Source organism: Lagenorhynchus albirostris, chromosome 11 (genome assembly GCF_949774975.1).
Source record: "Lagenorhynchus albirostris chromosome 11, mLagAlb1.1, whole genome shotgun sequence".
Lineage (NCBI taxonomy): Eukaryota > Metazoa > Chordata > Mammalia > Artiodactyla > Delphinidae > Lagenorhynchus > Lagenorhynchus albirostris.
Genome location: NC_083105.1, coordinates 77,356,268 through 77,381,219, shown reverse-complemented (window position 1 = coordinate 77,381,219; position 24,952 = coordinate 77,356,268). Strand labels below are relative to the sequence as shown.

Here is a 24,952-nt window from a genome sequence, read left to right as displayed (position 1 = left end):
AAGTGAGAGAGTAGCACTGACATATACACTACCAAAAGTAAAATAGATAGCTAGTGGGAAGCAGCCGCATAGCACAGGGAGATCTGCTCGGTGCTTTGCAACCACCTAGAGGGGTGGGATAGGGAGGGTGGGAAGGAGGGAGACGCAAGAGGGAAGAGATATGGGGACATATGTATATGTATAACTGATTCACTTTGTTGTAAAGCAGAAACTAACACACCATTGTAAAGTAACTATACTCCAATAAAGATGTTTAATATATATATATATATATATATATGTATACACACACATATACATACAGAGAGAGAGAGAGAGAGAAAGAGAACTTACAATGTAAAACTATACATGTTTAATCAAGAACATAAATGAATGCCAAAAATCCTTATTGCTGTTTCTCTTAAATGACCCTACCACAAAGCTGACCTCATTAGTATAAATTCTAGGCTCACCAACAGGAAAGCTTGAAATGATCCTGTTGTAATTAAGAGTTCAGCATTTTAAAAGTCATAGTTTTCTCCCTTAGATACATACATATCTAAGGACATCTCTGCCTGCCTACTGCTCCCCACTGCCTGCAACTCCCACTTGACATCTGCCTTCCAATAATAGCGGGAAGAGCCTCTAGAATGCTTTTGCCTATGCCTGTCAACAGCAGGCTTCTCAACATCCCCAATTAATATTTATTAACTCCTACCCAATGGCAGACTTTATGTCCTGCCAGAATTTATGCTGGCTCTACCTCATCTACTTCTTATATTACAGTTTGGCAGAGAAGGAGAGACAAGAGCATTTTATATACCTGCCAACTTGCATGGCCTAAGCATTGGTCTAAGACTGGTACCACATTTACTCACTTAACTTTCCTATTCCTCTTGAATCCCCTCCACCCCCAATTAAAAAGAAAGGCCATATAAGCCAACTCAGGAAGAAATTAAGATAACAGGATACTGTATTTCCCAGGGCATTTGTGAGACAGGGACTGAAGCTGGGTACTGAGAGAGAATACAAAGTGGCATATACACTTAGGATTTGTTTTTCTCACAAATTTGGTGCTTAAATACCTCTGATTCAGTGGAAGGACTATACCCTTATTGCTTGCTATTCCAGTGACTCCCAGCAGGTGTCAAGTTGCTTTGCCATCATTCATTCTTCAGTAAGTTACTCTAACTCGCTATCATCCAGGAAAGGAGAAACAGAGAGGGGACAGAAAGAGAAGGGATCTTCATTTTCTTCCTATTTATGCCCCCACGGCCCAGTCAGTTAAATCTTACCTCTTAAGTTTACTGCTTCATCTGCATGAAGGACAGAGGAGGCACAGATATACAGGACAGTCCACTTTATGAAAAAAGCAAACATGGTGGTCTTGCCAGAATTACATGGAGATATCACCTCCCTTGATATTAATGACTGAAATAATAGTCTGTATGGTTAAAGCTTAGTAGTTAATCAACCATACTTTTATTTGGCCCATCAGTTAGAACACTCTAGGCCTAATGTAGTCTTTTGGGCTTAAACAGTTTACTTTGTGTACAAGTAACTAATTTTTTAAATAACCAAATTTCCACCATAGCTTACATCTAGCTGCCATTAGACAGAGCAATGCTGGGTCTAGTGCTTCGTGAGGACTAGAATTCTGGCTGATGAAGGTCTTTTCCTGATCAAACTAGCATTTGGGGTTAGTCATGAGCAGTGTCTCTCCGCCACAGGTTTTGCAACACAATGACTTCATGGGTCACACCTCATCTTAAGAGGCCCTGGAGAGGGACAGACAGAATAAAACTCCAAAAACTCCTAAGGTGGTTGAAAACAATTGAAAGGGAGGTCTGACGTTGAGTTTTGGTTACTAAGCTATAAAAGAAAGCTAAAGATAAGAAAGAAAAGGAAAAAACAAGCTTCCTCTTCTAAATAAGCAAACAAATTAACAGTCTCTGCCTGTCAGAGGCTTAAAAATGTGAAGCATAATGATATTTCCTCTCTTTAAAAAGGACCACACAGAGCACTCAAAGGAAAAGTACACCTTACAATAAAAACCAGAGAGGATTAGTTTGAATAAAGGGAGTGGAATTTTCCTCCAACAGTCAATGTCCTTTGTAGCTTGTCATGCTGTATTATTTCTACAGAAGTATAAGGTTTGGGGAGTTTTAGTATAATTTTTGAATTTTTAATGTAGGATATTGTACAGAAATGTCATGCTTGCCAAATTTCTGTATGGTACAAGGCTAAGGAAGAGCTTAAATGTTCACTAGAGATTCGGGATTGTACTTATACACACACACCCTCACACACATACATACAAAATCAATAAATGACCAATTACAAATTGGGAAAATGTGCATGCTGATATAGGACAAAGGGTTAAATATCATTAATATACAGAGTTCTTATAAATCATTAAAAATTAAATTACTAGTAGAAAAATTAACCCAAAGCTAAAAGAGTCTAATATACATAGGAATGCAGGCTCTCTAGTAACTAAAGAAATGCAAATTCAACAACTACATATTATTTTCTGTGGCTATAGAAGACAAAACCAGACCAATGAGCAGAAATTCTGAGGATGGAGATTTTGGCTCAGTGAAAGTATAAACTTCTAAGACAGCTTTGAAGAAAACAGAAAGATCTGCTTATAAGATCCAGCACTATCACTGGAGCCAATAAAAAAAAATGAGCTCATCCTTTATCAAAATATCGACAAGGGGGTTTAATCTTAAAACTAGAGTGTTCGAAGAGACTAGCAGTCACCAAATGAGCCCAGTGACAAATTAGAATCACATATTCCTGGGCCACACCACAAACTTACTAAGCCTGACTCCCAGGATGAATTCCAGGAATTTATACTTTAAATATGATTCCAGTTTCTCTCATTGGGAAATTAATGGTTTAGATGACCCTAAATAGATGTCCCTTTCAATGATTAGATTCTATATTCCCCAATACTGTATTATAGTTAGGGTTTGGATTTTCATTTGTTTCACCTTTAACTTCCGGTCAATTTAATCATAGTGCCTAAATTTCTATTATTATAGTTCTCTGTTGTAGCTGTTCTGTCCGTAATTTTCTATCACTAAGCTCTCATTCTAGCCAAAAAGAAGGGGAACTGGATTCTGGTAAGGGATATACTTTGAATAATTAGCAATTATAAGAAAGATAATGATAACTGCATTATCTAGAAACTTATTGCCAATTGATATCTACAAAATGCAGCTACCTAGTAAAGGGATTTAATAGATACTGAAACCCATGTTTTATTAATATTGCTCTTTAGGACCGGAAATATAGTTATTTAACTAAATCTGTATAATGTTTAGTAGCAACACTTGTAAATTTTATGATTAAATCTTCAAGGAGGAGCAGGAGGAGGAGAAGTGGTTCTTTTTAAACTTGTTTTTCAAAATTATCACAGAGCAGGAGGAATACGTTTTTGCAATTTCCCTTGCATGGACATACTCCTCCTTTCACCTAACTTCTGTTAAGTCTTACCTGGAATATCAAATTATAGCAAAGGCCATTTATTCAAAACTATAAATAAACTCAAGTTACCTTACTGCACCATTACAAATGCAGAATAAAATAATTATACATTTAAAGAACGTGCATAATGATTTTTTTTTTTTTTTTTTTTTTTGCAGTACGCGGGCCTCTCACTGTTGCGGTCTCTCCCGTTGCGGAGCACAGGCTCCGGACGCGCAGGCTCAGCGGCCATGGCTCATGGTCTCAGCCACTCTGCCGCATGTGGGATCTTCCTGGACCAGGGCACGAACCCGCGTCCCCTGCATCGGCAAGCGGACTCCCAACCACTGCGCCACCAGGGAAGCCCCATAATGAATATTTTATATAGTAAAATATTTTTGTATTTTATGAAAATACAGAAATCCAATGAAATATTTTCATATAATTTGCAGAGATCAATATGCATTTTCAACATTGACAATCATCCCCTGACTCTTCCTTACGCAATTTGCAGAAGAGGGACAATACCCTACTTCATTCTTATCATGACCTGTTTTAACCCAAGGCAGAGCCCTACTCACTCCAGTTAAGTGCTCATTATTCAGTGACCTTAAAGATGAACTTTTGAGACTAGTATGTACTGTTCTCATTTCAACTAAATACACTACCACACTCACTTGGTAAGGGAGGGGGAACACACTCACGGGAGGAAAGTCTTTGATCCTGAAGTCTTTTCTTCAGAAGAGGGAAGAGCTTCCCTCCTAGGCTGGTACTGAACATGCCAGAAAAGTTAAGTGAGTTGACTTTCTTTCCCAGCCAACAAAGATCTGGTGCTGAACTTCTCATGCATATATAGAAGCAGATGGTTTATTTTTTTATATCCTGGCCAGAAAAGTCAGAGTCTTATCTGAAAACACACCTGATTCTCTCATTTGTGTGTAATCTAGATATTCCCAGGCCATAAAACTCTTTTTTTATTTTTGGTCAGGCATCCACAGCTATTGAGAAACTTCTATGAGTACCACAGTTGTTACTGCAATAACATACTGGCACAAAATAAGTGGCAACTTAATATGAAAGGACACAAAGGTAGTTCAGAGAAGCCCCTTCCTTCAAAACTCTGCTGAGAGGAAAGGTGGGACCTGAGAGTAAAGTACAGAAGGATGGTATTTGAAAATGCTTCAGAGAGAGAAGTGATACTTGAGTAGCTACTGAAGAATGAGAAGGTTTACCAGGTGGTCTAGGTATGAAAAAGGATTCTACTCCAAGACAACAGCAGAAGCAAAGGTATCGAGACAGATGAGACATGGGACAGAGCAGCAAATTCTTTAGGATTTCAGAGCCTGGGCTATAAAAGGGTATGAAAAGAGACACTGCTGCCAATGGTCACCAGGCTCACATCATAAAATCTTTGTGTGAGATGCTACAGAGTACAGACTTCAACATAGGAAATGGAGAAAATAAAGAGACAATATTTTTATTTTAGAAAGAAATCACTAGAAGCAGAGTGGTGGACAGACTGGGAATGTGCAATACTGAATCATAGAGGCCAGGCACAAGGTTACTGCAAGAGTAGACCAGAGAGATGAAGAGGGTTTGAATCAAGGCAGTGGCAAGAGGAGAGAGAGGAAGGGCCAAAAAGGAGCAAGGGAGAGCTCTCTGATCCAAGATCTCAAAGACAAAGCCCCTTCCTCAAGAAGTGTAAAAATGAGTCACTCTTTGCCCCCAAAACAGTAGGTGGGAGACACTTTGATATAGCAAAACACCCAGATAATACTGGGTTCAAATCTGGCCTTGTTCTTTGCTAGCTGTGCAACCTTGGGCAACTCAACCCCCTGAGCCTCACACTGGTCATATGTAAACAGTCAATAATACCATACCTTATGGAGCTGTCAGGAAGAACAGAGATAAAAAATGGAAAGCCCAAGCTTATGACTAGCATGTAATAGAGGCTCAATAAAAAGATGTTTACAAAATAGACAAGAAAAGATTCACATATATGGTTACTCGCTTTGTGGTTTTGTTTTTTTTTTAAATTGGGGTATAGCTGTTTTACAATGCTGTGTTAGTTTCTACTGTGTCATTTTGTGTTTCTAAACAAAGATATAAACATGTCTAAATTAGTCAACAATTTATTTTTGAGGCCCAAAAAGCACTTATTTAGCACTTCCATTAACAGAGCTAAAGGAAGTTATTTAGTAGGATTTGTATCAAACATTCAACTATCAACTCAATTCAATTAATATGTAATGAACACCTTCTGGTAGGGATGTTTAGCTTATACTAGAAATCCTGGGAACTGCACAATCAAACTCCATTTGTCACCTCAGTAGATTATCTAAAGAAGACAGTGGTTTCTGTGGCATCAATACCACAGAACATTCTCTGTCCTTAGCTTCCTTCTTCCTACACAAGAGAAGAGGAAGTTCATAAACAATGGATTATTTCCTTGACACAGAGCCACACATCCTCCCAAGATTTCTGGCTACCACACACCCTAACCTCGATCACTCTATTACCCAAGTTTCCTGTGAACGACTAGCAGCTTCTTTGCCTTGCTAGTGATTTTCACTTTGCTGGGAATAACTTTCATTCTCCTTCAAAACGCTAGTCTAAAGCCTAAATCTCTTTTAAGGTCCACAGTGAAATATATCTCCTCATGAAGTCTTTTCTGAGTGTAAAACAGAATAATCTGTTTGATTCTCTTTTGTGGTTCATAACTGTTTTTTAATAAAGAAAATGTTAGGTTCTAAACATGAGGTTTGGTTGCTATTTTTTTGTTTTTGTTTTTTTTTAATGCCAACCATCACATAATTGTTCACGTTTTAGTAGATGGAAAATAAAATTCACAACCTCTCTAGACTGTGATTCACCCTGGTTGGTACTTGAAGGCTGCCCTCTAAATGTTGGCTGAATGAATGAATGAATAAGTGATATCACTCTTAATTTCTGTAGGTATTTTAATATAAGTCACGGATATGAAAGGAAATCTCTCATGGGACATGACAGCATGCTGGCAGAAGGGTAGTACAGTGCAACCCTTCATATAGTTTTATAAAATTAAAATATATTGAGATAGAAAAATGTGATATTTTGAGATATAAATGGATAGAGAGGATATAATGACAACATTTTTATAGAAAAAAAGAATACTGTTGTATAATAAAGGATGGCAAAAGTGCAACATATATTCAGTTCAACTTAAACAATATTTATGGAGTACTTCTTTTAAATAAGTATGAAGACTGTCAACTATTATCATTAAAAAAACTTTTATATGATATATTAGAAAGGGTTAAGTTCTTTGGACCTTAGTTTCGTCATCTGTAAAACTGAGATTTAGTAGCCAATAATACCTAAAAATACGCCAAAACCTAAGGTTTTTGTGAGAATAAATTAAAAATGTCTACTACCTGGGACACTGAAGATACTTAAAAGTTTCCCCAAGGCAATACTACTGATGATTACACTCAGTAATGTTTCTTGCACTCTGTAATGTGTTCATGGAGCTTTAGCCGAGAGCTGATGAACCATTTTCAATGAACTATTTTCTCTTCTATCATACGTACTATTCATTTAAATGAAACTAGTCCTCCTTTCTCCATGCTTCAAGAATTACCAAAACCGTTAGTTTAGTTCTATCTGATTATTTTAGTTTTCCAATCCATGCACAGAAGGGAGATATTTATTTTTCCAAATCAGTATTTGAGTAGAAATATAAAATGGAGGACTGAAAAACATATCCAGTCATGCTTTTTTCTTTTTTGGGGGTGTAGAGGGACAGGTAAGCTAGGAAGCTCGTATTGAGAGAGGTCCAGGTGATGGAAGCTGCAAAGAACTTCTAATTAAAAATATTAACCAAGGGCTTCCCTGGTGGCGCAGTGGTTGAGAGTCCGCCTGCCGAGGCAGGGGACACAGGTTCGAGCACCGGTTTGGGAAGATCCCACATGCCGCGGAGCGGCTGGGCCCGTGAGCCATGGCCGCTGAGCCTGCGCGTCCGGAGCCTGTTCTCCGCAACGGGAGAGGCCACAACAGTGAGAGGCCCACGTACCGCAAAAAAAAAAAAAAAAAAAAAAAAAAAAAAAAAAATTAACCAAAAGCCTCAGAATCATTTCCACTTCAGAAAAAAGGAATTCAAACTTGACTTGAATCTGGGGTCTAAGCTAGCAGTAATAATGTTCCTTGAAAGCCCTCTCAGATAACAATGAGCCCATCAATCACTTGTTCCAGGAAACCTCAGAAAAAACAGATGATATTAACACATCTGGCTGGGGTGCACTGCGCTACCCCCTGTAATAGTCAGTAAGTACTACCTGTTATTTGTTTCTTAGTCTCCAAGTCTCTGGTTTGCTTCAGCACCTGGAGCAGCCGAGGTACTCCACTGAGTTCAGCTACCTCCAATTTGTTGTCATTATCTTCAAACACCAAGTTTCTCAAGGCCCCACACACAGCTCGCTGGATATCTTCATTCTGAATTTTGAGGAGCTGTAGAAGCTTGGGGATGCCATGAAGCTGGTTAACCTGGGGAAGAAGTAGATGCATATTTCAGATATTTATTAATTTTGATGTGGAATTAAAAATCTTCAATGTAATATGAATGAACAGATGAAGTTCACTGACTTTGTTGATAACTCCCACCAATCAATGTGTGGCACAACCTGGGACTCCAGTGTACAATATACCCCTGCTCTAAGGCAGTATCTCTCATCAAGGAGCTTAGAATAAATCTGCGAAATTAAGACTGAAACCTATGAAAAAATTAAAGGGCAAAGTTAAGTGATAAAGGGTTGAATAAGTGATAAGCGGATAGAAAGAGTTGAATAATAAAAGCCTTAATCATAATGAAGAGAACTGGGAATCAGAGAAATAAAGTATTATGGAAGAATACTATATTACACGAATTTTTTCCAGGACAGAACTATACAGTCAAAATAATATTTTATTTATTTTTGGCTGGATTGGGTCTTGGTTGCTGCGCATGGGCTTTCTCTAGTTGCAGCAAGCAGGGGCTATTCTTCGTTGCAGTGCGTGAGCTTCCCATTGTGGTGGCTTCTCTTGTTGCAGAGCATAGGCTCTAGGCACGTGGGCTTCAGTAGTTGCAGCACGTGGGCTCAGTAGTTGTGGCTCGTGGGCTCTAGAGTGCAGGCTCAGTAGTTGTGGCGCACGGGTTTAGTTGCTCCACGGCATGTAGGATCTTCCCGGACCAGGGCTCGAACCCGTGTCCCCTGCATTGGCAGGCGGATTCTTAACCACTGCGCCACCAGGGAAGTCCTATACAGTCAATATAAATAATAGAAATCACTCCCATCGCAGTAGAAATAAAAATTCATTTACCATGGCAACTGCAGTAGCAATGCAAAACTAACCTTAAATGCAAGCTATTTTTTTTTAATCGACGTATAAATGACATATAACATTATATTAGTTTCAGGTGCAGAACATAATGATTCGATATCTGTACATGTTGTAAAATGATCATAATAAGTCTATTTAACATCCATCACCACACATAGCTAATTTTTTTTGTGGTAAGAACTCTTAAGATCTATTCTCTTAGAAACTTTTTACAGTCACCATGCTGTACATTACATTCCCATGACTTGTTTATTTTATAATTGGAAGAGTGCAAGCTATTTTTATGATCAATTGCTTTCAGTATTTAAAGACACTGAAATAAATTATGCAAGCATTTTAGGTAAATAACATAACTTTATGCTTTTTAATGTGCTATTTTCTTTTCTTTTCTTTTCTTTTTTTTTTTTTTGCAGTACTCGGGCCTCTCACTGTTGTGGCCTCTCCCGTTGCGGAGCACAGGCTCTGGACACGCAGGCTCAGCGGCCATGGCTCACGGGCCCAGCCGCTCTGCGGCATGCGGGATCCTCCCGGACCAGGGCACGAACCCGTGTCCCCTGCATCGGCAGGCGGACTCTCAACCACTGCGCCACCAGGGAAGCCCTAATGTGCTATTTTAAAAATATTTCTTCTATACACATATGCAAGAAAGGGCATGATATTAGAGAAAGAACCAGACGGTCAGAACTAGGAATAAAAAAGAAAAATAGAAGGTTTTGATTCTGAAACCTAAGGCTGTTTAAGAAGAGGCCAAATAATGAGTCTGAATAAAGTGACTTTGTGTTTTAGGCTGCAAATGTTATCTAAAGAAATCAGGAGGAGGATGCAGCATTGCTGAAGAGAAATATTAAGTTGCAGACTGAGGGCTTTCTTTGTCAGAGGCTTCCACTAGCATCTGATTAAAATTTTTTTAAGTTGGTAAGAGCTTTTTGGTAAAGATCTCAGTCATTTTCACCATCTTAATGCAGAAATTTTTAGAAATTAAGTTGCTGTGAATGAGCATAAGTTTCCCATTCAGATGATGTTCATCACTTATGAATGATGCCCTAACTGCACGACAGTTCCCACTCAGGAGAGAGCTGCACACCTGGTCCAGTGGCACATTTCACATTTTCTATGTCTCTCATAGACAGACAAATGGAATTTAAGACACTGTCTTCCAATCTTACATCTTCCTTTGTTAGGACTGGGGAGTAGACTAGCAAGTCAGGAATAAAAGTCAAGGTTGTAAAATAATCTAGTAAAAATAATAAACATAATAATAACCACAATACTAACAAAATAACAACTCTTCCTCCCACTTCTATCATTAGGAGGTGTTGGCATAGTGTTAAGAATTTTATATACATTCTCTAATCAATAACTTGCAAGAACCTTAAGAGGAAAGTACTCTTTTGGTCCCTTTAAGGCTTCAGTGGCAGCAGTAAGGAAGAATACTTCCACTTTTGGCTCCCTTCAGAGGAGACATTTGCAGAACAGGAGACAACTGGGAGACTGGCTATCTCTAAAGCCATTCTAATGTATTTGTATGAAAATGCTAATGATAGCTATCAATAAGATCTGGTCCAGCAGATCATCTATTTGATCACTTCATCTATTCCTATTATTACACTTCCTTAAAAGCAGAAAGGCACAACTTATTTGAAAACAGCCTGTAACTCATGTTTTTCACTAATTCTGTCAATCTCTATTTCATAGTTAGGTTTTATGATGGTTGAATTCATACGCTCTAGACTTCATAAATGGCAGCTAGATGATAGAAATATTTCATTACTTAATTTACAACTAATAAGTTGCCTTCTTCAAAATATGATGTGAAATGGCCTCCTGGCTAAATTGCATTTCCAGCTGTGATGATAGCATGTGTGAGAAGTGGCTAGTGGAAGCCTCTACTGCCCTGCCTGGGTGGCATGAATGGCTGTCTTCTGCTAATAGCACTCTAACCCATTCCCTTACACCCTGTCACCTTTATCCCCTTGGCTTTCAGCACTTGCTCCAGCCTGGAAAGAAGGAACTGCAGACACCTGATACTCAGATAAATGCTGAAATCCAGCTACAGCTCTGCTCACTGTAGAATGTGACCTCCTAGTATCTGGCACCTACCTCACATTTAAAAATAGATTTTAGTTACCTTTATCCATTTTATCAAATAGATATATATCATATCAAATACAAGAAGTTGATAATATTCTGCTCATTGCTTATAACTAGGGTAGTTGGTAGTGACTCCTATTCATATTAGTTCCAACGTTAAATGTACTGTTCTTGCTCCTCTGAATTCAGGGAAACAGGTGGGACCAGAGAGGTTGCATATGTTTGTTATACTGAATCCTCATGGGATTTGTTCCCCCTTTGGGAAAGGAAACAACCAGACTAACACAAACAACTCAGAACTTTAAAAAAAGCTTCATTTGAGATGGCTTCTAAATATGTGAAAGGGCAAAATTGCATATTAGAATTTTAACTTTCTCCTTGACTGTTCTGATTCTTTTCCCTGCCAACTCTAGAAGAATTAAATGATGAGGGTTTCTGGTGGCAAATAAGTTGAGGGAACAAACTCTGTTGGCTCCCTCATGCCTGGTGCCTTTGCTCTCAGTTCCTTTCCTATCTGGAATGCTCTGCTCACTCTGCTTTTTCCGGCAAAGTCCTACTCATCCTGCATAAGCCAGCTCAAATGTCACCTCCTCTGTGAAGTGTCACCTTCTTTCTCTCCCTTCCCTCCCATTAGAATTAATCACTCCTTGCAAATTGGTATAACCTTTCAGGAAGGCAATTGTCAATATGTGTCAAAAACTTCAAACATATTCACTTTTAGTAAACTTCATTAGGAAATAATTTGAAATGCAGACACGGACTAACATGATAATAGTAACTAAATTATTTATAATATGGAAAAATAAGAAAGCATAAATGTCCAAAGATGGGGGAAGACTGGTTAATGATTGTCACATATCCATAATACTGAGGTGTCCACAGGAGAGGCACAGCAATGTTTGAACTGACATTTTATTTGTCATATAGTTCCCTCATCAGTCAAATGGGGATTGTGCAACATTAGCAGTGTGCTAGGCCCAAAGTAGTTACTCCACACATCATAGCTACTACTATGACCATTAATATGCCACCATTAAAATGAAGTTTACAATATATATATATTTTTGGCCATGCAGTGGCACGACCAGGAATCAAACCCGTGCCCCTGCAGTGGAAGCGCAGAGTCCTAACCACTGGACCACCAGGGACCACCACTTTACAAAATATTTTTGATGTTATGAGAAAATGCTTGAGGCAATGTTATTGAAAAAGTTGAATAAAGTATCTAATGCATTTCTGCTCACAGACATAAAGAAGGGAATGAAACTAGGGGGTCTGGGAGAAATGGTGGGGTTATAATGTATGAATGGGGCATGCTACTCTGTATTTTTTTAAACAACAAGCATGTATTTAGGCATGCTTTTTAAAAACAAAACATCCCCATAAACAAAGCTACATATTCAATTTGATGACAGCTGTGTACATGTATGCATTAAAAAAATCAGAGAGCAATACCAAATGATAACAATAGAAGGACTGTGGGCTTTTTTCCTTTTTTCTTTCTTAATTTCTCAAATTTCTTATAATGAGTTTGTATTAGTTTTACAATAAGATTTTGCAAGACAGTTATTGCAGTCACCGCTTCGGTGATGAGATTTGAAGCAGGCATGGAAACAAAACCAGCTTAAGAAGGGTCTTGCAGATTAAATTAAGGGATTTGTCCTTTATATTGCAGGCAAGCAGGGCAGATATTGGAAAGGTCTTGCTGGATGCTGTGAAGAGACTGGGATTAGGAGTGGATAAGAATGGAGGCAGAGAGATTAATTAGGAGGCAGCTGGATTAAAAGGATGATGGTAACAGGGATCAGCATTATGATTAGGGAGAGCAAGATGTAGGCAGATTCAGGACACTTTTAAAAATATTTATTTATTTATTGGCTGTGTTGGGTCTCAGTTGCGGCACGCGGGATCTTTGTTGAGGCATGTGGGATCTTGTGTTGTGGTGCTCTGGCTCTTCATTGTGGTGCACGGGCTTCTCTTTAGTTGTGGCATGCAGGTTTTCTCTTACTCCAGTTGTGGCACGCGGGCTCCGGGGCACATGGGCTCTGTAGTTTGTGGCATGCTGACTCTCTCGTTGAGGCGCGTGAGCTCACTAGTTGTGGCGTGCGGGCTTAGTTGCCCCGTGGCATGTGGGATCTTAGTGCCCCGACCAGGGATTGAACCCACGTCCCCTGCATTGAAAGGCAGATTCTTTACCACTGGACCACCAGGGAAGTCCCCAGGACACTTTTAAAAGCAGCCTTAATAGGACTTGAAGACTGCATGAACGTGAGAAGTAAGGAAGAAAGAAGGTTCAAAGTCTCTGTTTCTATTTTGGTGTCAAACTACCTGGGTGAACTACCACTCACAGAGGAGTGAGTTATTATTTCAGGGCAAGCATTGTATGATTATCTGATTGCATTCTCACAACAACTCTTTGTAGTAGGACTATTAGTTCCAGTTTAAAGGAAAGCTGAGGTTTAGAGTGGTAAAATATCTTGCCCAAGGTCACCCAGGTAATTAGGTTGCTGGGATTCACACCCAGCCCCTGGCTACTCTTGAGAGTCAATGCTTAAACCACCACATGCCCTACCTGCCAACCCAGCAGAAAGAACAAGTTTAGAAGGAGAACTGACTGGACAGTAGAGAAAAAACAGCAATGAAGATAATGTGTTCATTTTTAGATAAGTTGATATTGAGTTCAGTGGGATGTCTAGCAAATAGACGGACATGTGGTTTGGAACCCAGGGAAAGGTAAGGTCTGGAGATGCTGTGAGCCATTAGCACTCAGATTACACATTAGTGAAAGTCAGAGGAGTAGATGAGGTGGGTCAGGAGACGGTGTCAAATAAGAAAAGTCCCAGGAAAGCATCTAGGGAACATAAACATTTAAGGTACAGGTTAAGGATAATTTTTTTTTTTTTTTAACAGAGGAAACCTGAAGGAGCCAGATAAATGGAAAAAGAGCCAGGAGACTCTGGGGCCAAAAGAAGAAAGTTTCAAAAAGGAATGAGGGATTGACAGTGTTAAATGCTGAGTCTTAATCAAATAAAATAATAACTGAAAAGTTGCCATTGAAGTTTATGATTTAAAATTTTGATCTTTATATTCAAACTGTTTTTTGTAAGTAACATTAAAAAACTATAGTACCATTCTTAATATTAATGGGATTTTGTTAATGCCCTTGGGTTATATTTTCACTTCTTAGATTTTCTACCAAGCATATACGTGTATAGGTTTCATATAGTTTTCATGTTTCATTACTTTTAAAACCAGTCTTTGTTCTAGCTTTATTACAATGAATAAGAGCTAAGAAGGCAAGCATAGGTTTAATCCTATATGCAAGCAAAATGGTATTTACAATCAAATTAGTAATTTAGGGGATAGTGGAAATCTAGCCCAACTTGGGTAACAAGAGAAAATTTCATGTAATTCCACATTATAAAATGAAAGCATGTATAAAAATGCTGAGTTTTAAAAATTGGGAATAAAAAAAGATTTGTGTATAAAGAAGGTTTATTACTAGCTAAATATATTATTTTTAAAAATGCTTACTAGGCTTCCCTGGTGGCGCAGTGGTTGAGAGTTCGCCTGCCGATGCAGGGGACATGGGTTCGTGCCCCGGTCGGAGAAGATCCCACATGCCGCGGAGTGGCTAGGCCCGTGAGCCATGGCCGCTGAGCCTGCGTGTCCAGAGCCTGTGCTCCGCAATGGGAGAGGCCACAACAGTGAGAGGCCCGTGTACCGCAAAAAAATAAAAAATTTAAAAAAAATTAAAATGCTTACTTATTTTTTCCATGGAATAAACATAGGCAAAGGGTCAGTGAGAAATACCCAAAACGTACATAACTTTTAAAAGTAAAATAGATGGGATAGGTCTTTTGAAGCAATACATAAAATACAGATATCATGAAGAAAAATATTGACAAATTTACTTCATAAGAATTTAAAATTAGGGACTTCCCTGGTGGCACAGTGGTTAAGAATACACCTGCCAGTGCAGGGGACACGGGTTCGAGTCCTGGTCTGGGAGGATCCCACATGCTGCGGAGCAACTAGGCCCGTGTGTCACAACTACTGAGCCAGTGCTCTAGAGCCCGCGAGCCACAACTACTGAGCCTATGTGCCACAACTACTGAAGCCCACACTCCTAGAGCCTGTGCTCCGCAACAAGAGAAGCCACGGTGATTAGAAGCCCCTGCACCACAACAAAGAGTGGCCCTCACTTGCCGCAACTAGAGAAAGCCCGCACTCAGTAACAAAGACCCAATGCAGCCAAAAATAAAGAAAGAAAGAAAGAAAGAAAAAGAAAAGAATTTAAAATCATGCACAATGAAAGATATCATAAGCAAAGTTAGGAAACAACACTGTCACATATGTAGCAATGGATTAACATGCATAATAGGTAAAGAACTCTTACAAATAATTAAGAAACAGACACACGTCTTGGGACTTCCCTGGTGGCACAGCGGTAAGACTGCGCTCCCAATGCAGGGGGCCCAGGTTCGATCCCTGGTCAGGGAACTGGATCCCACATGCATGCCGCAACTAAGAGTTCGCATGCCACAACTAAGGAGCCAGTGAGCTGCAACTAAGGAGCCTGAGAGCTGCAACTGGGGAGCCCGCCTGCCACAACTAAGACTCGGTGCAACCAAAATAAATGAATAAATAAATAAATAAATAAATGTTTAAAAAAAGAAACAGAAACACGTCTTAGAAAAAATAGTCAATGAATTAAAAAATGACAACTGACTGAATAAATACAAAGTCAAAAAAATATCAAAAAATGCTCATCTTCATGAATAATTAATGAAATGCAAGTGAAAAAAAATTAGTGGAAGCTCATTTGTCTGACTTACTAACTGATCTGCAGGATTAATCACATTCTCTTTTCCCTCTGTGACATCCACGGATTTTGAGTACTATCAAAGCTGTAGGTTAGTATATGTTGGTCTTTGCATTCTTATTTCTTCTAGTTTACCAAGAATAACTTAGGTTTCTTACCCAATGCATTTATGTTAGTTATACTTGTTATTGTAATTATGTAATTTACTTACCTATTCTGAAAAAGCTCTGTGTCTCTGAAAACTAATTTGAATGCTTTAGAAAGACTAGATAAAGGTGAAGAGCTTTAAAAAGCTCTGTAATTGGTTGTGGAAGAAATTAACCTGAAAGACTAGGTAAAAATATAAGAATCTAGAAGGATATGAACTCAGATGAATAAGGGCCACTAAGTTCTCATCTCACTCCAAAAAAACTAAAAATGGCAAATGAAACATAATCAGCATAGTTTATGTACGAAAGACAATGACAAACTCTGTAAGTGTGTGTGTGTGTGTGTGTGTGTGTGTGTATAATTTTTTAAAAGAATTTCTCTGTAACTCTGATTACCTGATCAGTTATTCGTCTTGAGTTCCAGAAATAGCGAATTTCTTCTATAAAGAGATACCTTTCTTTCTCCTTATCAGATTAACAAAAATGAACAAAAAAGAATAATATCTTGTGGTAGTAATGGTGCATGTAAATAGGCACTTTGACACCATGCTGGTGGGAGTGTAAATTTGTATAATTTGGGGGAAGATTTATAGGAGGCTATTTATCAAAATTAAAAGTGACTCACTAGTAATGAGGACTGGATTTACCTACCATTTGAACAATTTTAAAAACCAGACAAAACATACAATAGTTTCAATAACTGGACATGAGGCAATGATGGACAGTGATCCCTAAGAGATGGAGAACAAGCAAGGACAGCCCTACTGCTGCCTCAGATCACAGTCTAGAGAGAGTTCCCAGGCTGTGGTGCGATTTAGGAAAGCCTAAGTGGAATTCAACAAGCAGAGCTGAGGAGAAAGAGTGAAGAATCCAAGAAGAACAAAGAGGCTAGTGTTTGCAGGAAGGAGTAACAGTAAGAAAAGAGCTGCATAGAAAGAGAACTCCTGAGATCTGCAGAAGGTCCCCATTTAGTATTCAGTAGAGTATTAATCAGTTCATCTTTGTGAGGAAGTTGCCTGAGGCCAGGGAAGTAACTGCCTAAAAAAGTTACTGCTCCTCATGCTCACACAGGCCTGTGAACAGGGCCTGTTCTCACTAGCCAGCCAGAAAGCCTCATAATTCATAGTACATTGGGTAGAGTTCTCAGAAGTGTCTTGCCTTAAGAAGTGGGGACTAATTAGTTCTAGAATAAATGCTGCTCTGGTCCCACCAACAAATCTTAAAAGCAAGATTTGAAAGAGTCAAACTGTTTTCAAGTAATTTAATTGTATCCTTGAGTTTGTGAAGAAAACTCAAGAATATCTACAAATATAAAAATGTCCAGCATCCAACAAGATAAAATTCATAATACCTGGCATTCGATAAAAAATTTCCAGGTATGCAAAGAAGAAAAATATTATCCATAATGAGAAGTAAAAACAATCAAATGAAACCCACTTAGAATGTAAATTGGTGCAGCCACTATGGAAAACAGTATGGAAGTTCCTCAAGTAACTGAAAATAGAGTTGCCATATGATTCAGCAATCCCACTCCTGGGCATATATCTGGACAGAACTATAATTTGAAAAGATACATGTACCCCTATGTTCATAGCAGCACTATTCACAATAGCCAAGACATGGAAACAACTGACAGATGAATGGATAAAGATGATGTGATAGATATAATGGAATACTACTCAGGCATAAAAAAGAATGAAACAATGCCATTTGCAGCAACATGGATGGACCTAGAGATGATCATACTAAGTGAGTAAGTCAGAAAGAGAAAGATAAATACCATATGATATCACTTATATGTGGAACCTAAAATATGACACAAATGAACTTACTTATGAAACAGAAATGGACTCACTGACATAGAGAACAGACTTGTGGTTGCCAAGTGGGAGGGGGAGGTAGAGGAGGAAAGGATTGGGAGTTTGGGATTAGCAGATGCAAACTATTATATATAGAATGGATAAACAATAAGATCCTACTGTACAGCACAGGGAACTATATTCAGTATTCTGTAATAAACCATAATAGAAAGGAATATGAAAAAGAATACATATATGTATACCTGAATCACTTTGCTGGACAGCAGAAATTAACACAACATTGTAAATCAACTATACTTCAATAAAATAAATTTTTTTTTTTTGCGGTACGCGGGCCTGTCACTGTTGTGGCCTCTCCTGCTGCGAAGCACAGGCTCCGGACGCGCAGGCTCAGCGGCCATGGCTCACAGGCCTAGCCGCTCCGTGGCATGTGGAATCCTCCCGGACCGGGGCATGAACCCGTGTTCCCTGCATCGGCAGGTGGACTCTCAACCACTGTGCCACCAGGGAAGCCCCAATAAAATAAATTTTTAAAAAATGAAACCCACCTAGAATGGACACAGATGTTAGAATTAACAGACAAGGTCATTCAAGCAGCTATTTTAACAGTCTTCCCTACGCTCAGAAATCTTCAGGAAAGATGAAACATGTTAGGTAGGGACACAGAAGATATAAAAAGACTCAAATTTAACTTCTAGAGAGGAAAACTATAATTTACGAAGTAAAAAATATACTGAATGAGATTAATGGCATATTAAACATTGCAGAAGAAAATTTTAGTATATTTAAAGCATAGAAAATGAATTTATCCAAAAAGAAACATACAGAAAAAAGAAACCAACTAAAAAAGAAAAATAAAGTATGCATGAGCTGTGGGACAACCTCAAGCAGCCTAATATATATGTAACTGTAGTTCCCAAAGGTGGGACAGAAGAAAATTTCCCAAACAAAATTCCAAAATTTGATGAAAAGCAGGAATCAACAATTTGAGAAGTCTAATGAACTTAAGAAGCCTACGGAAAACTGCACAAAGGTACATTGTGACCAAACTGCTCAACACCAATGATTAAGATAAAATCTTAAAAGCAGCTTGGGTAGGCAGGGAGAGACACATCATGTACAGTACAAAAATAAGGAGGACAGGACATTTCTTGTCTGAAACAATGCAGGTGACAAGACAATGGCGCAACAACTTTCAAGTACTGGAATTAAAACACCATCAACCTAGGGTTCTGTTACTAGTGAAAATAACTTTCAAAAGCAAAGATGAAATTCTTTTTCAGATATTCGAAGCTGAAATAGTTAATCGGAGATTTGCATTATAATAAATGTTTTAAAAAATTCTTCAGGCAAAGGGAAATGACATCAGATGACACCTACAAAAAGAAATGAAGAGCACTGGAACAACTTAGATAAAATGAACAAAGACTTGGGTCTTTGAATGACATAAACTACCAAAACTCAATAGGAAGAAATAAATAGTCCAAATAGCCCCATATCAGTTAAAGAAATTAAATTTATAGTTAATAACCTTCTCACAAAGAAGACTTAAGATCAAAATAGCTTCACTGGTGAATTCCACCAAACATTTAAGGAAGAAATAATACCAAGTCCCATCAAAATCTTTCAGAAAATTGAAGAGAAGAGGAAACTTCCCAATTTATTCTATTAGGCTAGTATTACCCTCAATCTAAAACTGGACAAAGACATTACAAGAAAAGAAAATTACAGGTCAATATCATTCGTAAATTAGCTTTGTAATTTCTTGACAAAATTTTAGCAAATCTAATTCAAAAATATAAAAAGTGACAGTATATCATGATCAGGTGGGTTTCATCATAGGAATGGGTAACATTTAAAAATCAAAGTAATATATCGTATTAGCAAAATTAAAACCAGAGAAGTATTTCAATAAATGTATAAAAAGCATTTAATAAAATTCAACAGTCATTCCTGAGGGGGGAAAAGTCTATTAAATTAGGGACAGAAGGGAAGTTATTTAACTTGATTCGGTGATTTATGAAAAACCTACACCAACAGCTAACATCATACTCAATGGTAAAAAGCTGAAAGCTTTTCCTCAAAGATCAGAAGCAACAAGGATGCCCACTCTCACCACTTCTGTTCAACATAGTATTGAAAGTCCTAGCCAGAGCAACTAGGCAAGAAAAAGAAATAAAAGGCATCAGATCAGAAAGGAAGAAGTAAAATCATCACTATTTGCAGATGACATGATATTATGTACAGGAAACCCTAAAGATGTCACAGAAGACTGTTAGAACTAATCAACAAATTCAGTAAAGTTGTAAGATACAAAACTAATATACAAAAATCGGTTGCATTTCTGTATACTTAATAACAAACTATCAGAAAGAGAAATTAAGAAAACAATCCCATTTACAACTGCAGCAAAGAGAATAAAATCCTAGGAATAAATTTAACCAATGAGGTGAAAGACCTGTACACTGAAAATTATAAGACACTGATGAAAGAAACTGAAGAAGACACAAGTAAATGGAAATACATTCCATGCTCATAGACTGGAAGAATTAATATTATTAAAAACATCTATACTACCCAAAGCAATCTCCAGATTCCATGAAATCCCCATCAAGATTCCAATGGTATTTTTCATGGAAGTAGAACAAGCAATCCTAACATTTATATAGAACCACAAAAGACCCTGATAGATAAAGGAATCTTGAGAAAAAAGAACAAAGCTGGAGGCATCATGCTTCCTTGATTTTAAACTATATTAAAAAGCTATAACAATCAAACCAGTATGATTTTAGAATAAAAACAGACATATAGATCAGTGGAACAGATTAGAGAGCCCAGAAATAAACCCACACATTATGATCAATTTACAACAAAGAAGGCAAGAATACACAATAAAAGGTTTTGGGGAGGCTGCACAGCCACATGCAAAAGAATGTAACTGTACCACTATCTTACACCATACACAAAAATCAACTGAAATGGATTAAAGACTTGAACGTAAGACCTGAAACCATAAAACTCCTGGAAGGAAACATAGGCTGTAAGCTCCTTGACGTTGGTCTTGGTGATGATTTTTTGGATTTGACATCCAAAGAAAGGCAACAAAAGCAAAGTTAAACAAGTGGGACTATATCAAACTAAAAAGCTTCTGGCACAGCAGAAGAATAGATCAACAAAAGGCAACTTATACAATGGGAGAAAATATTTGCAAATCATATGCCTGATAAGGGATATATATAAAGTATATATACTTTATATACTTTATGTATATAAAGTATACAAAGAACTCATACAACTCAACATCAAAACAAACAACCTGATTAAAAAATGGGAAGAGGACATGAATAGACATTTTTCCAAAGAAAACAGATGGCCAATAAACACATGAAAAGATGTGTCACTAATCAGCATCATTAATCAACAAGGAAATGAAAATCAAAACCACAATGAGGTATTACCTCACACCTGTTAGAATTGCTATTACCAAAAAGACAAGAAACCCTTGTGTACTGTTGGTGGGAATGTAAATTGGAGCAGCCACTGTGGAAAATGGTATGGAGGTTCCTCAAAAAATGAAAAATAAAATAACCATATAATGCAACAATTCTACTTATAGGTATTTATCTGAAGGAAACAAAAACACTAACTCAAAAACATATATGAACCCCCGTGTTCACTGCAGCATTATTATTTTTTAAATAAATTTATTTATTTATTTTTAGCTGTGTTGAGTCTTTGTTGCTGTGCACAGGCTTTCTCTAGTTGCGGTGAGCGGGGGCTACTTTTCATTGCGGTGTGCGGGCTTCTCATTGCGGTGGCTTCTCATCGCAGAGCACGGGCTCTAGGTGCACGGGCTTCAGCAGTTGTGGCGCATGGGCTTAGTCGTTCTGCGGCATGTGGGATCTTCCTGGACCAGGGCTCGAATCCATGTGCCCTGCATTGGCAGGTGGATTCTTAACCACTGCACCACCAGGGAAACTCGACTGCAGCATTATGTATAATAGCTAAGACATGGAAACAACCTAAGTGTCCATCGGTGGATGAATAGATAAAGAAGTTGTGGTGTGTAAATATATATATATGGAATATTATTCAGCTATAAAAAGGAAGGAATTACTGCCACTGCAACAACATGTATGGACCTTAAAGGCATTATGCTAAGTGAAATAAGTCAGACAGAGATAGACAAACACCCTATGACCTCACTCACATCTGGAATCTAAGAAACAAATAAAACAAAAAAACCCGAAAATCATAGGTACAGAGTACAGTTTGGTGGTTGCCAGAGGTGGGGAGGGGGTTTGGGGCAGGGTGCAATGGGTGAAGGGGGTCAAAAGGTGCAAACTTCCAGCTATAAAATAAATAAGTCCTGGGGATGTAATGTACAGCATGATGACTATAATTAATAATACTGTATTGTATATTTGAAAGTTGCTAAGACAGTAGATCTTAAAACTTCTCAGGACAAGACAAAAAATTTTGTAACTATGTGTGGTGATAAATGGTAACCAGATTCATTGTGGTGATCACTGCACAATATATACATATATCATACCATTATATTGTATACCTGAAACTAATATAATGTTATATGTCAATTATATCTCAATTAAAAAAACAAAACAAAAAGCTGGAAAAAACTGTTGTTAAAAATACTAAAGTATAAGCCTTTTCCCTTTCTTCCAAAAAAAAAAAAAAGCAAGAAAAGAAAAAAGAAAAACCACAAAAATACCCCAGATTAAATTCCTCAAAAAACAACAACAACAAAAAAAACTTACAGGTAGCATCAGACTTAATAGTGTAAGGACAACTGAATGCTTTCCCCTACAATCAGGAACAGGACATGTCCACTCTCACTTCTTTTTAACATTGTACTGGAGGTTCTAGCCAGTACTAAATTAAAAAAAAAAAAAAAGACGTATAAGTCATCCAGATTAGAAAGGAAGAAACAAAACTGTCTTTATTTGCAGTTGGCATGACCTTCTATGTAGAAATGTGATGAATCTACAAATATGCTACAAGAGCTAATAAGTGAATTAGGTAATAACACAGGTACAAACCAACATATAAAAAATCAACTGCATTTCTATCTACTATCATTGAACTACAAAAAATTGAAATTGAAAAAAAAAACTTGACCATTTATAAAAGCATCTAGAAATATGATATCTTTAGGGAAAGATCTGACAAAAGAATGAAAGATCTCTAGAGTAAAAACTACAAAACACTGTAGAGAGAAATTAAGGAAGACCTAAGTAAGTGGTGCAGTATACCATGTTCAGAGGTCAGAAGACTTGTTTAGATGTCAATTCTCCACATATTGATCTACAGATTCAATGCAACCTCAGAACAAAATCCCAGCAGTTTTTTAAAATATAGAAATTGACAAGCTCAGTTCTAAAATTCAAATGGAAAGCAAAACACCTAGAATAGCCAAAATAACTTGAAAAAGAACAAAGTCAGAGGGCTAACATTACCTAATTTCAAGACTTAATATAAAACTATGGTAATCAAGACAGTATGGTATTTGTATAAAGATAGGGCTTCCCTGGTGGCACGCCTGCCAATGCAAGGGACACGGGTTCGTGCCCCGGTCCAGGAGGATCCCACATGCCGCGGAGCGGCTGGGCCCGTGAGCTGTGGCCACTGAGCCTGCGCGTCCGGAGCCTGTGCTCCGCAATGGGAGAGGCCACAGCAGTGAGAGGCCTGTGTACCGCAAAAAAAAAAAAGATAGACAGAGATCAATGGAATAGAATACATAGTCCAGAAATAAACTCACATATATGCATATGATCAATTCCTTTACAACAAAAGTGCAAAAATAACTCAGTACCAAAAGGCTAGTCTTTTTAACAAATCCTGCCTAAACAATTGCATATACATATATTTTAACAAAAGGAATTTTAGTCCACATCTTGCAATATATACAAAAATTAGCCCCAAAAGGACTGTTGATCAACTATAAAATATTATACTTAAAAAACTTCTAGAAGAAAATATAGAAGAGTATTTTTGTGAACTTGGAGTACAGAAAGATTTCTTGGATACACCATGAAAAGTATGACCCATAAGGAAAAACTGATAAATTAGACTCCATCAAAATTAAAAACTGTTAAGAGAATGAAAAAACAAAACACAACTGAGAGAAAGTATTTCCAAATCATATATATGAAAAAAGATTTATATGCAGAATCTATAAAGAAATATCAGAATTCAATAAGAAAACAAAAGACCCAAATAAAAAAATGGGCAAAAGATCTGGAAACACATTTCACCAAAGAAGGTATATAGATGATAAATAAGCAAATGAAAAGATGTTCAACATCACAGGTCATTAGGAAAATGCAAATTAAAACCACAGTGAAATACTACTACAAACCTATAGGCTCTAATAAATACTGACCATGTCAAGTGTTAGGATATCGAGGAACTGGAACTCTCATACATTGCTAGTGGGAATATAAAATGGTACAGCTACTTTGTAAAACAGTTTGGCAACTCCTTAAAAAGTCATACAACTACCATATCATCCAGGCATTCCACTTCAAGGAATTTACCCCAGAGAAATTAAAACATTTGTTTGTATACATGTGTTCATAGCAGCTTTATTTGTAATAGCCAAAACTCAAATGTCCATCAACAGGTAAATGGATAAACACATTATGGTGTATCCATACAACAAAATACTACTCAGCCATACACACACACACATCTTTTGATACATACAACATGGATGGATCTTAAAAGATTTAAGTTAAGCTGAGTAAAAGAATCCAGACAGGGCTTCCCTGGTGGCGCAGTGGTTGAGAGTCCGCCTGCCGATGCAGGGGACACGGGTTCATGCGCCGGTCTGGGAAGATCCCACATGCCGTGGAGCGGCTGGGCCCGTGAGTCATGGCCGCTGAGCCTGCGCGTCCGGAGCCTGTGCTCCGCAACGGGAGAGGCCACAATGGTGAGAGGCCTGCGTACCGTAAAAAAAAAAAAAAAAAAGAATCCAGACAAAAAATGCATATTTACTAATATGATTCCATTTATATACAAATCTAGAAAATTCAACTTATCTATAGTAACAGAAAGCAGATCACTGGTTGCCTGGGACTGGAAGTGGGTTGTGTAGGGGTGCGATGTATTGATTACCAAGGGGCACAAGGAAACTTTGGAGGTAATGGATATGCTCATTATATTGATTGTGATGATGGTTTCACAGTATCAAAACATATGTCAAAACTTTGTCATTTTGAACCTTAGCAAGTCTGTTA

The 24,952-nt window shown here is 37.8% G+C and overlaps 1 protein-coding gene across 1 annotated transcript in view; it reads right to left on the bottom strand.

The window, feature by feature from the left end:
* The window catches only part of PKP2 (plakophilin 2), an 86,378-nt gene that overhangs the window by 39,048 nt on the left and 22,378 nt on the right, over positions 1-24,952 (bottom strand). The window contains exon 5 of the mRNA XM_060166585.1: positions 7,767-7,974. Coding sequence (XP_060022568.1) covers positions 7,767-7,974 — 208 coding nt within the window. The remainder of the gene's footprint in view (positions 1-7,766; positions 7,975-24,952) is intronic.